The following is a 16312-nucleotide window of genomic DNA, read 5'->3' on the forward strand; positions in this document are numbered from 1 at the left end:
GGTGTCAAAGGCTTTACTAAAGTCTAGGTAGACACCATCCACAGCCTTTCCCTCATCCACTAAGTGGGTCACCCTGTCATAGAAGGAGATCAGGTTAGTCAAGCAGGTTAGTCACATACAGTGTTACGGCCAAGCATTTCTTCATGAAAAGCTAAGTCTATCTTACATGATATTCTCTGGAACATAAGAAGTCATGGACATCTCATCATTCTTAAACCAGGGACCCCAGGCCACCTGGAGGACCTTAATATGAAGATCCCCGAGGAGCCTGGAGGCAGGTAAACAGCACACAGAGGGAGTTTTAGAGTTCATTGGAGATCTCGTAGGTTGGTGGGGAGATGAAGGCACAGCTGTGCACTCACCACGTAGGAGATATATCAATACCTCCTAGAAGCCACGACTTAACTAGGAAATCCTGACAAATGCAATGATGAAGGAGGGCATAGTCATACTCCAAGCCAGGACCAATGAGTATGTGCTTTTGAGTGGGTGTCTTGGTACGTTCATGCTTGGGGGTGACGAATCATCAAACTCTTGGAAAGGCACAGAGATTTTCAGCCACTGAGTGGAGTCTTCTCCTAAGGAGGCCAAGAGTTTAATGGGAAACACTCCAGGGAATGATTAGGGAACCAATCCAGGCACACTCAGAACCAGAGGCATTAGTGACTGTCTGCAAGCACTCTTCTATACTCATCTTCTGGTCGTGTGAGAAAAAAATAGAGTGTAGGAATTCTTTAAGACATGCAGACCCTTGGGGTCATCCACTGTTCCTGACACTGAGACACAAACAGGCAGGTCATGTGTTGTCTGCCCAGTGGGCAAATAAGCACCACACAGTCGCTCACTCACTTCTCCCTCCACCCTCAGTGGGACAGTGGAAGAGGAAAGGAAGAATAAAACCAAGAAAACTTGGGGATCAAGATAAAACAGACAAACAAACAAACAAGGAAATTGTTTAATAAGTGAAGTATAAGTGGAAGGAGAGGGAATAAAACAAAATGAAACAAGTGATGCAAAAGCAATCACTCACCACTTCCTGTGGAGAGACCAATGCCCAGCTAGTTCCCAAGCAAAAGATGGCTAATCCCCCTAAAGCCCCTCTTTTCCCTTTTATTGCTGAGCATGATGTGATATGGTATGGAATATCTCTTTGTTTAGTTCAGATAATCTGCCTAGTTGTGTCCCCTCCCAATGTATTGTGCACCCCCCAATCTATTCCCTAGGGGGACAGAGTGAGAAACAGAGAAAGCTTTGATGCTGTGCAAACACTGTTCAGCAAAAGTTAGAACATTAATGTGTTATCAGTACTGTTTTGGTCAAAAATCTAAAACATAGCAGTGTATGAGCTGCTATGAAGAAAATTAACTCTATCCTAGCTAGGCCCAGTACATCATGTCAGATGACAACACTGTGACAACCTCTTGGTATGCCATAAAAATGTGAAAAGAACTTCAAAACCTACAGGTTTGATCCTAAAGGGTGTACAGGCTGACATGCCTCTAACATTTGTGGGGATTTTGCCTGGATCGGATCTCTGGCCCCAGCAAACAAAGCATCTGTGTACTGATTCCAATGGGACTTCTCTATAATGAAGTCTTTCATGACATCACAGGATCACAGGATAACTCAGGTGGGAAAAGACCTCAGCAGGTTTCTAGTCCAACCTCCTGCGCAAAGCAACATCAGCTCTGAGGTTACTCAGGGTTTTATACAGCTGGGTGTTAGAAAATCTCCAAGGATGGAAATTGTGCAACCTTTCAGACCCTCAGGTTTTTTTCTCAGAGCTGATCCCCAGTAAGTCAGTCCTCAGCCTGTATCCTTGCAAGACATTCCACTTTCCCAGGGGCAAGACTTTGCATTGGTCCTTGTTGAATTTCATAAAGTTCCTGTTGGCCCATTCCTCCAGCCTTATGAGGTGACAGACCTGCCTGCAGGCACATCACCTGTCCTCTCAGTTTGCTGGTACCTGCAAACTTGATAAGAGTATATTCTGTCACCTTCTCCAGGTCACTGATAAAGATGTTTAACAGGACAGACCTCAGGACAGACTTCAGAACAGACCCCTGTGCTACTACACTACACTAGGCAAAGTACAACCTATTAACCATTAACCTCTGAATAACTTTAATATTTTTATCAATGATCTGGACAAGGGGATCGAGTGCACCCTCAGTAAGTTTGAAGATGACACCAAGTTGGGCGGGAGTGTTGGTCTGCTTGAGGGTAGGAAGGCCCTACAGAGGGATCTGGACAGGCTGGATCGAAGGGCCGAGGCCAAATGTATGAGATTCAACAAGGCCAAGTGCCGGGTCCTGCCCTTGGGTCACAACAACCCCATGCAACTCTACAGGCTTGGGGAAGAGTGGCTGGAAAGCTGCCCGGTGGAAAGGACCTGGGGGTGTTGCTCGACAGCTGGCTGCATATGAGCCGGCAGGGTGCCCAGGCGGCCAAGAAGGCCAATGGCATCCTGGCTTGTGTCAGAAACAGTATGGCCAGTAGGACGAGGGAAGTGATTGTCCCTTTGTACTCAGCACTGGTGAGGCCGCACCTCGAACACTGTGTTCAGTGTTGTTGGGCCCCTCACTACAGGAAAGACACAGAGGTGCTGGAGCGTGTCCAAAGAAGGGCAACGAAGCTGGTGAAGGGTCTAGAGCACAAGTCTTCTGAGGAGCGGCTGAGGGAACTGGGGTTGTTTAGCCTGGAGAACAGGAGGCTGAGGGGAGACCTTATCGCTCTCTACAGCTACCGGAAAGGAGGTTGTGGCGAGGTGGGTGCCGGACTCTTGTCCCAAGTAGCAAGCGATAGGACGAGAGGAAATGGCCTCAAGTTGTGCCAGGGGAGGTTTAGATTGGATATTAGGAGAAATTTCTTCACTGCAAGGCTTGTCAAGCATTGAAACGGGCTGCCCAGGGACGCGGTTGAGTCACCATGCCTGGAGGTATTTAAAAGACGTGTAGATGTGGTGCTTAGGGACATGGTTTAGTGGTGGACTTGGCAGTGTTAGGTTAACGGTTGGACTTGATGATCTTAAGGGTCTTTTCCAACTTAAACAATTCTATGATTCTATGAATCTAATGGCATAACCGTTTTTTCATCCATCTAATTGTGCACCCAGGACTGTAATGTCCTCTCTTGAATGTTGGCAGAAGAACCTGTCCAGGCCTGGCACATATGCAACCTGCAGCCATTTACCTCTATGTCCAAAGTTTTGCTGCAAGCTGTTGTGACCGTGCAGGGCTGCATGACTCTGCCGTGCGCTGCAAGCAGACAAATGAAGCCCAGGAGAGCAGCCCAGCTGCATTTCCCTGAAGCTACCACTGAACACAGGGCAAGAAGGGGCTTCCGAGGTCATTGGGGCTTGCCCTGGAATCCAGTTCTCGGAGTTAGCAGGAGGCAGAGGAGTGAAAATAATATTTTCCCAAGCAAACTCCCCTGTGGGCACTTTGCAGGCTATCCTCACCTGTCCCCAGAGCCTCTTGAGCAGGAGATGGCCACCAGCCAGCTCCTCACATCCTGACCCACTTTTCCTGAGAACTCAGCAAGGCAGAGTTTCACAGACAGGAGGAAATCCCTAAACAGCATGCAGCCCAGAGAGTGGAAAGTTTTTTTTGGGGGGTTGGGTTTGTGAGGGTTTTTTTTCCCAACTTCCCCATGAATGTATTTGACAGCTCGCTGTCCCTGTCAGCGCAGGATCCCAGCGGAAACTGGAGCTGGGAGGGCTGTTCCTGCCTGGGGGAGGCTTCCCAGGACCGTGAGGGGTTTACCAATCGCCACCTTTCATTACCCATCCCTTGCTGTGTCCCACTGAAGGCCATGTGCAGTAGCAAGCTGCAGACAGGTTTGCTGGTGGTCGGCTACTTCGTCTACCTGCTGGTGGGTGCAGCCGTGTTCCAGGCACTGGAGAGGACTGCTGAGAAGCAGGAGAAAATAGCAGCTGCCCAGATGAAGGAGGCTTTTCTGCAGAACTTCACCCACCTCACAGTGGCAGAGATGGAGCAGTTTATGAAGGTAAGTGCCAGCCCTGCGGAAGCCCTTTCTCCCTCCTGTTCCCCCATCAGATGTTGTTTCCTACTCAGCCTTGATACAGATAATTTCACTGCATTCCTACTGATGTGGTCATTTGGATGATTTTAGCAAACCCCAAGCCCACTCTCCAGGCTGAGCAGGCAGGTCACACTGATGGTAAATACAGCTTGTGTAGCTTGGCAAAATCTTGTGTGTTAGCTATTAACAGTCCCCATCCCATGATGTCTTGATTGTTTGGGGTCTTGCCTCCTGTTGATTTGGCTTTCGGTGGGGCTGTGCTCATCTACAATGGGTGGCATGGCAGGAAAAATGAGGCTGTCTGAAATGAATGGGTGTGTTTGCCACTTACAACAGTGTCACAGATAGCACAGAGGAACAATGTGGCAAGGTCTGAAATAATCTGTTGGGCAAAATAAAGAAGAACAAATCACTACAAGGAAGGTGGCATAGTCAGGGTTTACTTTTTGAAGATGCTGCAGAAGTGAAACAGGTAGCCTGGCCAAGGGAAAGACATTTCTGGTCACGGCACAGGAAGCTGAGAACAAGTACAGCTGTGTCTTCATCTTCAGTATTTCCTACCTCTATCTGCTACAATGCAGAAGAAAATGGGGAGTGCAAATAGCCTTGCTGTAAGCATTTCCTCATAGGAAACTAATGGAGCTCTTAACAGGCCAGTTTGCAGGATAAGGAAAGGAGGGGAAGAACTGGTATTTCCAATAACACAACCAGCGATCCAGCCCCCAGTTCACATATGCATGCACCCTCTTCACCTTGGATTTTTTTTTTTTTTTTTTTTTTTTTTTTTTTTTTTTGCGGCTTGGGGAGGAGAAAAAAAAAGAGGAACTTTTCAAGACAATGAAATCTTTGTGCAACGGCTGTGGAATGATTTCTGTTAGCCTTGATTTTCTGGGACACCAGGAAAAAAGATAGTGAAGGAGGAAGAGGGGGTGGGGAAGACTTTTCTGGTGCAGTTTATTCCAGCTTGTGTCTTGCCTCTGGTGGGGCTCAGCCCTGGATTTTATCTAGGCTGTTTCTGTACAAACCAGCCTGCCTTCCAGATGTCCAGTCCAATGTCCTCTGTTTGTTAAAGGCAGGGACAGCTGGATACTGTTTGGTTTTTTTAATTATTATTATTAAAATTAAAACCAAGGAAGAAGGGAAGAGTCTGAAAATGCATAACATGACAGATGATAGGGCTGAAGGGGCTTGGGAGAAACACCTAGTCAAACCCCCTGTGGCAGGGCAGTCTCAACTCAACCCAAACCATCTCTGACAGATGTTCATCTAACCTCATCTCAAAGGCCACATTGTCAATATGTGCATGTGTGTTCATGCATGCAGTTTGGAGAAGAGTGTATATGTCAGGCTGAATTCTGATTGTGGTTGCACCAAGAGCTTTGCAAATCAATGGACTTTCTCTGAATTTAAATCTGTGACACTAATCAAAATACAGCCTTAAAATGAAAGTCTCTGTGTATGTCATGTGTACCCTGCTATAACTCACTGATGCCCTCCTGGGAGGGATCAGAGTCACTGCTTAGTGTGCCTGCATACAGGTGGGTGATTAGATACTGGATCCACCACTGCCGTCTCAAGGGCAAGCTCAAAACCAGCAGCCAGCCACTTCATCACTTAAGCCAGTGCGCTGTGTTGCTCTGCCATGTCCTAGTCATCCATAGAATCATTTTTTTCCAAAGTACTTAGCCTAAAAGAACCGAGGTCCCTGATCACGCTAAAAGAAACAAGTTCTCCTAACACCAACTACAGCAGTCAGCATAAACAAGTCAAAAGACTAACACTCAAAAACACCAGCTGGCTGCTACCCAACCTTCCAGGTAAAGGTGGGAATAGTGTCAGAGTATCACTGAGGACAGGTGAGTGGTATTCACAGAAAAGGAGGAGTAGTTGGCTAAATCTGTAGTATTCTTGCAGCAAGCACTTGAGAAAAGCAGCGATGTTGATACCAAACTTTGCTTTCCCTCGCAGAACCTAACTGAAGCCATTCAGAATGGAGTATACCCTGTTGGAAATGAATCACAGATTGAAGACAGCAACTGGGATTTCAGTAACTCCTTCTTCTTTGCAGGCACAGTTGTCTCCACAATAGGTAGGTCTAATGCTTTCCATGTATGTGTGTTTGTGTGCATGTGATGCTTATTATGTCTGGTTATTAGGACCTGAATGAATAATACTTTCAAGGATAAAAACTCCAGTCCTTCATTGTCATGGATGGTAAGCAGCAACAGACTTGGTTCTGAGACCTCACCACTGCACAGCTCTTCATGCATTATTTTGGCTTGTGAAATACCAGTGGCCTTTCATATTATTTCCCACTTGTTTCATCTTTTTGAGCCATCTGTTAAAATGTTCACTCTGCTGCCAGTTGTGGGTGGGAGATAAACTTCACTTTCCTGGTCTTTATTCTAGGGTCAAATAGGCTTTAAATCCAAGAGTGCTGTAAAGCATAAAAGAATGGTAGGAAAGAAGTGAACTCTTCTGGGGCATGGACACTGTCTCAATAACCTGTGCTGAGCTGTTAGTGCACATATTGAACTAGTAATATGCCAAGAGGAAAAAAGAATGGGAAGGCGGCAAGGCAAATGCTGAGACTTTTACACTGCTGCTTCAAGCTGTTCTGACCTTTTCAGGGGCTGCCTGCCCCTGCCTGCCTCTCCCTTTCTCTCAAATACGCATCCCAAAAAATGCAGGCCTGCCAAATTTAAGCATAAAATCCACACTGTTGGCTCCTGCTTCACACTCTTGTGTAGGTAAAGTCAAATCTATGTTTTTGCAGAGTGAAGCTGAGGCCTCACTCCCACTACACCCTAGGCACAGCTACTCCACTGATCCATGAGTGTGAGATGTCACAAGGGCCCCAGTGGTGTTCAGCATCATGGTAGGTGTGCAGGTTTTGCATGAACCCATGTGGAGACCTCCTGCTGTAGAAGAAATAAAGGCTTCTGACCCATCACATCAATGACAAATGTTCCACGGTTACAACAAAGTTCACATATCGATAAAGCTTCCCTAGTTTGTCAGCACCCTGCTACTAGCCAATCCGTTCCTTACCACCACCTGTATTACTGTATTTTTTCATTACAGCAGTTCTCTGCCATACAAATCAATTGCTTCCTGTCAAATTTGTTTCCCTAGTGAGGCAGACAGGCTGTCCCAGGAAAAGTGCAACTTTGCCTGTTTCTCTGCACCTTCACCACAGAGGTCTGTTGTGAAGGTACATCAGGTACTTCCACTCATCTTCACCAGGTTTTGTAATGAAAATGGAATATTTCTGCAACAGGGAGCACAAGACAGCTCAAGCATTTGGGGGCCTAGCAGCCAATAAATCACTCAGTTGTTTTATTTGTCTTTTCACATGAAGAAAACATTGCATTTTCCAAGTAATGGATGCCTTGAGATGAACTGTACTCGGGAAAGTGCCTTTTCTCAGGGTCACTGATAGAGTAAGGACATACACAAAGTACAGGACTCTTGCACTCAGGGATGTACCTCATGGGGTCTAAGAGCAACAAATTCTCCAGTTCATTAAAGGACATGTTTGGAGTTCTGCAGCCGTTGCTCCGCTACTTAGATAAATCCTCTTTTAGTAGGACTTTAAGACAAATATCTCTCTGGCATGAATAAATCAGCCACCAGTAAGGCCTGGACTAATTAGCACCATCTATTCTAATGCACACTGTACTGCCTCCAGGACTGAAGCCAGTATCCAGACATACCAACTTACTGGCATTTAGCCAGGGAGGTCACTAACACACAGGCAGATTGACGAGAAGCTAGAAATGGCTATATATGTTTCTGACATGGCAAACAGCCTGGGACTCCAGTCTTGATGTCTTCCAGGTCCCCAGACTTCTGGTTTCTGTCTTTCCATGTATTTGTCACAGGACAGAGCATGTTTTCCGTAACTGCTTTTAGATTGTGCTTTCATTCCCACTAAGGCTAGGTTGGGAGCACACAGTGCTCTCTGCATCCCCCAAAACATGCAGGGTGACTCACTTCATCTGCTTACTGCCTTTTTCAGAGAAAAAAGAATTCATGTGGACTGAGAAGTGCTAGCCACATCTTTTGGGGTCAAAGGCAGGCCAGGTTGGGGTAGGTGTGAATGTGACCACGGACTGCTCCAGTTCTCTGGAATATCTCCTCTGACCCATCTTTTTTCATAGGCTATGGCACGCTACGTCCTAAAACTGCTGGGGGCCAGATCTTCTGTGTCTTTTTTGCTCTGTTTGGAATCCCTCTGAATATTGTGTTTCTGCACCGTGTCGGTAAAATGCTCTCACTGCTGTGTAAAAAGCTGGGGAAATTCCTGTACGAGAAAGGAATGAGAAAGGTAATTGGTTTTACTTACTCAGGCACAGTTATATGCTCATTTCTAGTTGGTTTTTTTCTCAAGATATATGCTGGCATTATCCTCCATTATATTTGTTCTCATGCTGTGTTAGACATTGTGCTAGGAGAGGGAAAGACACATTTTTCACTTGCAGAGCTAAACAGACAAGGCAACCATAGAGGAGATATTCAGAGGAAGGGATGCATTTTGTCTACCCATCTAAATGGCAGATATCCAGCCCCCTTCAGCAATCAATGGAGAGAGTTGGCGCCTCATCCCACTTCTCTAGACACTTATCTCAGGAGCTAACACTCTAGGGAAGTATGTGTCTCCGTTTATAACCAGTAAAGAGATGATTAAACATCTCATCTTGAGGCAGCAAAAAGCAGGTGAGCAGTAGGGGTTTCAGTGGATATTGACTCAATACCTATTGTGTCACCCCTCCTTATTCATTATGCAGTCCTTCAATCCCTCTCCTCCCTTGACTTTGACAGAAAGGAAACATCAGGCTGAAGTTGTCCATTTGAGCCCAGTTGCTGAAAGGTGAGGAGGCACCTGTAAAGGGCTAGAGACAGGATGTGTCTTGCCTGGTTATGCCCCAAGTTATTTGCAGCTCCTCCCCTTCTCTCACCACTACTGAGGAAGTGAGAATAGCTTTTCTGTGTCTCCTACCATAATTCTCTTCCAGGTAATTGGTATTTAGGACAAGGTATGAATGCTACAGACAACCCTGTTCAAATTGCTAAATTTCTCCCCATGTCTGGCGAACTTAAATAGAACATAAGGCTCGATCAGATATAGACCCAAGCACATGCACAATGCACAAAGCCATAAAAAATTATCCAACGGTTGCCATTAATTTCCGGACAATCTGGTCTTATAAAATTCTGTACATAAACTGTATGTGTGTCTGGCTGATTGTTGTGGTTTAACCTCAGTCGGCAACTGAGCACCGCATAGCCGCTTGCTCACTCCCCCCCACCCGCGGTGGGATGGGGGAGAGAATTGGAAGAGCACAAGTGAGAAAAACTCGTGGGTTGAGATAAAAACAGTTCAATAATTGAAATAAAATAATAATAATAATAATATGATAATAATACACAAAGCAAGTGATGCACAGTACAATTGCTCACCACCCGCCGACCGATGCCCAGCCAGTCCCCGAGCGGCGGCCCCCCCCAGCCAGCTTTCCCCACTTTATGTACTGAGCATGACTTGCTTTGTGTATTATTGTTATTATTATAATTTTATTTCAATTATTAAACTGTTTTTATCTCAACCCATGAGTTTTTCTCACTTGTGCTCTTCCAATTCTCTCCCCCATCCCACTGGGGGTGGGGGAGGAGTGAGCAAGCGGCCGTGTGGTGTTCAGTTGCCAACTGAGGTTAAACCACGCCACTGATAAATCTTAATATATAGCAGGTCTTTTTCTCCAGTCAAGGCTTCTTCATGACTGCTGGGAAGTAGGATGGTTCAAAAGTCACTGTCCAGGCACTTCTTCATCAGGATCTCATTTGTTAAAGGTCTTCTTGTAGTAAATTATCCACTGGGTAGGAGCCAAGTTGTGGCACTGCTGCAATGAGAAATATAGTCAATAATCAAGACTCTTGGAGATAGTACTGTCAGAAATGATGTAAATATTTTTTTTAAAAAGTCTATTTTCCCAGGCAAATTTGAATGTTCTTTAGGTGCCACACCTGAATACCTAAAAACTAAAAATGAAGTTGTCTGGTGAAAAGCGGAAATAGTCTGACTCCAGTAAAAGTCACTGGATAGGAATTCCTCCTATTCTCATGGTCACTGGAGGTTGATACAATCAGATAAAAGACTACATCTCCCAGGGCTACTGTGGACATGCAACACCCATAATACATGGCTTGGCTTCCCCCTGCTTCAGAGCAAGGCTAGGGTACTTTTAGAGGAAGAGCACTCAATACAAATCCTTTAGTTCTTGTGGTCCTAGTAGGTATTCCTAGATAGCCACCCATTTTGAATAGCCACCATTATATATGGGCTGTTAGTGTGTCAAATCATGATTATAATTGAATTTATTTCTTTCTTTTTCAGAAGAAGATAAAATTTCTGACCCTTTTGTTCTTCCTGGCAACAGGCATCCTAGTTTTTCTGTGCTTGCCATCACTCTTCTTCCAGATAACAGAAGGCTGGTCCTACAGTGAAGGAATTTACTTCGCATTTATCACCCTCAGCACCATTGGCTTTGGAGATTATGTAGTAGGTAAGGTTGATTTCAGAGAGGAGACACAGCAAAGTGCCAGGGTTATGACTGTAATTACCATGGGTTGACTGCACAGGCTACCACTGTACTGTAGAGACAAATCTTCTGTCTGAGTCTGACTAGTCTTTGCCTTGTACAGTTCTGGGGGAAATACTCATTTCTCTGGGATTGCATGTGCTGACAAAAGCACAAAATTGCCTAAACATAATGAAATGTGGTGCTTTGGGGTGCAAAGAAGCCAAGTATTTTGGGGAGGGAAGGGGAAGTGTAGGGGGAGAATTCAAGGAGCCTAGGAATTTGCATTTACCAAAAGGGAACAGTTTGCGATAGTCATACAAAGTAAGGCATGTATCCCTGCTTTAGCCATCTAAGACTTAAGTTTCAAAGTGTAGAGTAAAGAAGTAAGTGGTCATGTTTCAGAAGACATGATTTTACACAGCAGACTGAGAGGTGGAAATCCCAGTCATGGGAAAGTGGGGAAATCTCATTCTACATGAAGTGGGGCTTAAACATATATATTACTGCAAAAGTGACCTTTAGTCTCCTATGCATCACTGGAGGCTCTCTGTCTTCACAAACCAGAGCTTAGGATTTCCCCTGAAGACGAACTGTTTAAGCTACACTCCAGCATGCTGGAGTGCTTCTTGAAACAATTCTGTGGATCTGCTGACCAAAATACACTGTCCATGGAACAAGCTTACAGAGGAACTCCAAAATGATCACCAGGAGCCAAATCAGTGTCCACAAAAGAAGCAATCAAATACCTGGACTCCATGCAGAATCAAAGATTTCTCTACAACAACCTGTCCTGCCCACATCTTGCCACCCTGAACTTCTCTTCAGTGGGGATATGACAAGGAAGCTCTGAAGCTAATACTTGAGCACCAGTGCTGTCCCTAGAGAGAATCTGGAAGCCTTATGTCCCTTTCCGATGGACAGACATCAACCACACAACAAACCCTAGGCTCTCAAGCCTTGCAGAGATGCAAGAGGGGCCTTGGAGACTGGCTGGCAGCCTTGCTGTGTGTTTGCAAGGTTTCTTATATCAGGCTGAGGACTTTGGCAGAGGGAGCCCACAAGCTTTTCCAGACACTGTCTGATGTTCCCTGCTGACCTTAATTTCTGAGTCTGCTGGAGAGGCTGGGTAGTGCTTTGACAATACAGTTGACATCTTGCTTCTTTGCATGAGTTTAGTGATCGTAATGATCTTGTAGCCTAGTTGATGGTTAATTCATGCAATGGCAATGAGTTGATTAGGCCACATTTCCTCAGTTGATCCCAACCAGCTACCTACTCCCTCTTGCTACAAAGCACAGGAAACCAGCGTCCCCTGAAATTCCCCTTTTCACATAATCCAGAGAAAGAGTCTTTGTCTCCAACAGTGGTTAAACAGTATTGCCATGAACATGACACAGAACTCAGTCATCAGCAGGGAATCTGTATCACACAACAGTGGCTGGGGCCAATCTTTGTCATTGCAGTGGAGGACAATAGGGCACAGGCATTTCTTTCCTAACCATCTGTAGGACTGATAAACCTAGCCTGTGTGATACTGAGCACCTCAAACTTCAGTGACATGAAATACAGGGAAGTGGAGAGTGGCTGGTGCCATGCAGGAGAAGAAGTGGACATCAAACTGGTGCATTCTTTTCCCTTGTCCAAATTACAAGTGTGCTTTACAGTAATGACAGCAAGTCACAGCCTGAAAACCACTACCTCCATAGGACTTTTCTCCTCTGCAGCCATATTATTTTACAAATACAGTTAAAAGATAACAATTGGATAGGCCTCCTGGCTCTGTGACTTCATCTTCCTTAGGATGACTTAACTGGAGCTGAAATGTTTTTCCCTGCAGTATTTATTTCAATTGGCCTTAAACAACGGTGATAAAATGATGATAAGTGTAACGCTTCACACCTTCACAATGAAACAAGCAGAATCAATGACTGCTCTGAGTATTACGCATTTAGAATTGATTACAGATGACAAATGGATGTGCGCTGGCCAAATGGAACAGAACAGGTTTGAGTTTATTTGCATTTTAGTAATTCAAAACTGGTTTGTAGCTGTTGTACTTCAAGCATGAGATAAAGCCTGTTTTGGGTAGGGAGACATCCTAGGAAGATGGCGGAGTCTGGATTTAACTGTTTGTAATACATGTATACATAGGTGATACTTCTAGGGTGAAACTCCCCTTGGGCTGTAAACCAAATCTATGCCCTGCTGAGGTCCAGCTTTGAGTTAACATTACAAAGATATTACTGGTTGCTTTGCCAACCCCACATCATGAACTTCAGATAAGAGCACAAAAGGATATGCTTATATCAGGCTGAGGACTTTGGCAGAGGGAGCCCACAAGCTTTTCCAGACACTGTCTGATGTTCCCTGCTGACCTTAATTTCTGAGTCTGCTGGAGAGGCTGGGTAGTGCTGGCATCCCCTCTGCCAACTCAACCCCAACAGAAGAAAAAGAAACAGCTGTTGGATAGCTATCCATGAGGACAAACCAGCCCAATCCTGCCCCATTTCCAGAGCTCTTGCATGATGAAGTACAAAAATCCTGCACATTGATCTACGCAGTACAGAGCACTGCAGGACTTGAAAAGAGTTGCCAGCATCCTGGCTCCTTCTGGGCAGCTTCACAATGGGAAATGATCCACCAGGTTTGTGGTGATCTCCCTGTCCACGCACATAGCTGTGTTATCTACTATGTAGAGTCACCCTTGACAGTGACTTATAGCACTCAATAAGCAATATCACCAAGTTTTCCTGCAGATGTCAGGGCCATATCAGCTGTATCACGATGATAACATTGTGTGGGACTAAGTGCAGTAAGAACAAATGCTCTCTGTATGTTGTTGGTAGATTGCTGACATCTGAAGAAACAAGTGAAATGACCCATGCAGAAAAGTGGGGGTGCGATACTGGCTGATGCTAAGAGGTTTGGACTGCATGAAATAAGCTTTGGTCCACTAGTTTCCAACACAGAAAGTTGTGTTCTTGGCATGTGTCAGTGAGTTCTCATCAGTCACCTAATTTTTTAATGGAGGAAGCTCCTGAAGCTGTTCAAAAGTAAAGTAGGAATTGCAACTAGTCTCTTTGTATCATCAAGGGTACCTATAATTTAAAGCAAATATTTATTAGGTTATAATCACACTTTATAGAAATACACAGAATTACAATAACCTAGGTAGTAATAGTCATGTGGTTATCGTGGCCCACTGTGCTCTGCTTTTTGTGCTTTGGGAGTTTGGGAATATTTTCAAGATAATACAATTTTACACTACTTCCCATATCATTGCATTTACCTGTAGATGCAGAGGTTGAATGGGATTGGTATGCTATAAGGGGAAAAAATATCCTGGTCTGCTGCTAATTCGCCTCAATCCCAGTATATCTTTTTGACAGGCCAGCATGTTTGTGCTAGCATATGTCAGTTTATTGCAACAAAGAGACTTGCCCAGCCTTAACCTAATGCTGGGGAGGTGAGAGACTCGACTACAATGAAAAAGTCTCCTTAAAGTACTCAATGTAAAATATATTGATGAATCCATTAGGCTGTCCCACTTTACACAGGCAAAGCAATTTTAACTTGTTAATTTTCTTCTTCTTTCTCTCCCCTTATCTGCAGGTAAACAGCCTGGCAGGAATTACTTTTCCTACTACCGAACACTGGTGGCCATTTGGATTCTTTTCGGCCTTGCCTGGATTGCTCTCCTATTTAATTTATTGACAACAGTACTAGAAGATACTGAAAAAATAATTGTCAAGGATCTCCATCAAATTGGAAAGGTGAGTAAGGACAATGAAGCAAGCCAACAAAGAAGATGCTGGCCTGCTCAATTTATTCCAGAAGAAGAACTACTGCCACCACGTGCTGGAGGGGACGCATAGAAAATAGAGTCATTAGCAGCAGATTCTGAACACACAAAAAATGAAAAAAATGTTTTTTCTTATAGCAAAACTATTGCCATAACATATGGGAATTGAATTCTTCATTGGAGAGTTGCTAGTGAATTATTCTAAAGAAATACCCATGGAAATAAAATTTCTCCTACCTTTTGCTGACATATGACCTTTCAGAACTCAAGACTTACAGTTACACAAAGCCTGAATATTAATGGTAAGAAATTTGCTCCTCAATTTGCAGCTAGGTTGTGCTAATAACCTGAGAAGTGCACTTGTTTTGCAAGGCATTTTTAAGGTGCTCCCACAAAAAGTGGAAGAGGGGCACGGTAGAGCTTGCTGGTTCTATTTGGATTTTGCTGCTTGCAAGAAATCATGTCTCTTCCAGGAACTGAAATGCACAAGCTTTTCTGAGGCATTGCATAGCACCTTTGGAAGAAGAAATAAAGGTATATAACTTAATAGATGCCTGATTTGAGCCATCATATTGGATAAGTTATTATGATCTGAAAGATATGTTTAAAGGACAAGACCTAGGCTCAGTTCAGAGACACTGGAAGTATCTAAATGGGCAGGGTTAGAAAAAGGTTAGTGTGGCAGAAATTACTAATTCTACCTCTTCCTGTTTTATACTAAGATGAAAAAGGCAATTTCACCTTTTATCTCTATGGCTTTGAAAAACTTTTCTGATGGTGTTTACAGAGAACATATAAACCCATGTCTTTAATTCAAATTTTATAATTTTATTCTATAAGCATTTTATAAGAACAGAGACTGGTTTGAATGGAGGAGTCCTCACTGCTGCTATGTTTGTATTCCGTAGTAATTTAAAAACAATTCTGTTGTGCTGTGCTAAGGTAGTTTTCCAAGTGTGAGTGTTGTCTAAACAGTGCAGCCTTCCCTTCAACCAGGTGAAAAAAGGATGTCAAATCTGGGCACGGTGTTTCAGATGTACTGCCTGGCATGCAGGCCATCCCTGGGTGAAGACCCTGGCCTTTAAAGGCTCAATCTACGCGTCAGGTGCCTTGTGTGTGTCAAGAGTGCACAAAAACCCTACCCTGAAGTGTTGGCAAAGCAGCTGTGGTAGTCACAGTCATAGAGGTGGAAAGTCGCATGGGTGTATATGGTTACACTACAAGTCAGTCTAGTCCAATATCCTGTCTCTGACCATGCCTACTAGCATATTCATCCAAATAGAGTAAGAACGAGGCAGCTCTGCCATGCTCCCGCGCTGGGGTGCAATCCCTCTTCCAGTAGTTGGTGGCTCAAAGGCTGCCCAAACAAGAGGTGGGGACTCTGTACTTCAAAGTCCATGAAACTGCCCAAATGCTGAACTCACATCAGCACCCACAGGACCCACCCAAGGCAGTCCATAGGTTCAGTACATGAAGTGCCTCCCTTTGACGGTGCTGAACATGTCACTTGACAGGTTTTTGTGATATCCTCAAGTTCCTATTTTGTCAGACAGTGAATAATTGTTCTCGGCTCACCCTTCAGGTGTTAGTTACAGCAACACCAGCCCTTGCCAGAGCTATTCCTGTATGAAAGGGAGAATAAATTACAGCTATAAAGCGATTTTAGGCCATAAAGATGCAATCCGCCTTGAAGTTGAATTCATAACTATTTCAGTCAAACAAAACTACACTTCTTGCCAAAACAGCTCTGCTGGTTCAAGACCTGGCCTGTAGACGTGACCAAATATGTACTTTCTTTCCCTCCCCAAATTATTTTCCAGTGTTGCCCTCAAGGCTGACTTCTCACCTCAATATGTCTCACTCTCAGTAAACCTTTCTGAGG

At 44.5% G+C, this 16312-nt stretch overlaps 1 protein-coding gene across 1 annotated transcript in view; it reads left to right on the plus strand.

Annotated features, from left to right (window-relative positions):
• The first annotated feature begins 3813 nt into the window (after positions 1-3813).
• LOC103923062 (potassium channel subfamily K member 16-like) overlaps positions 3814-16312 on the plus strand; it is a 17136-nt gene continuing 4637 nt past the window's right edge. Inside the window, exons 1-5 of the mRNA XM_009331310.1 lie at positions 3814-4008; positions 6013-6133; positions 8208-8374; positions 10442-10610; positions 14241-14401. Coding sequence (XP_009329585.1) covers positions 3814-4008; positions 6013-6133; positions 8208-8374; positions 10442-10610; positions 14241-14401 — 813 coding nt within the window. The remainder of the gene's footprint in view (positions 4009-6012; positions 6134-8207; positions 8375-10441; positions 10611-14240; positions 14402-16312) is intronic.

The sequence above is a fragment of the Pygoscelis adeliae genome, unplaced genomic scaffold (assembly GCF_000699105.1).
Source record: "Pygoscelis adeliae isolate BGI_AS28 unplaced genomic scaffold, ASM69910v1 Scaffold199, whole genome shotgun sequence".
NCBI classification, from domain to species: Eukaryota; Metazoa; Chordata; class Aves; order Sphenisciformes; family Spheniscidae; genus Pygoscelis; species Pygoscelis adeliae.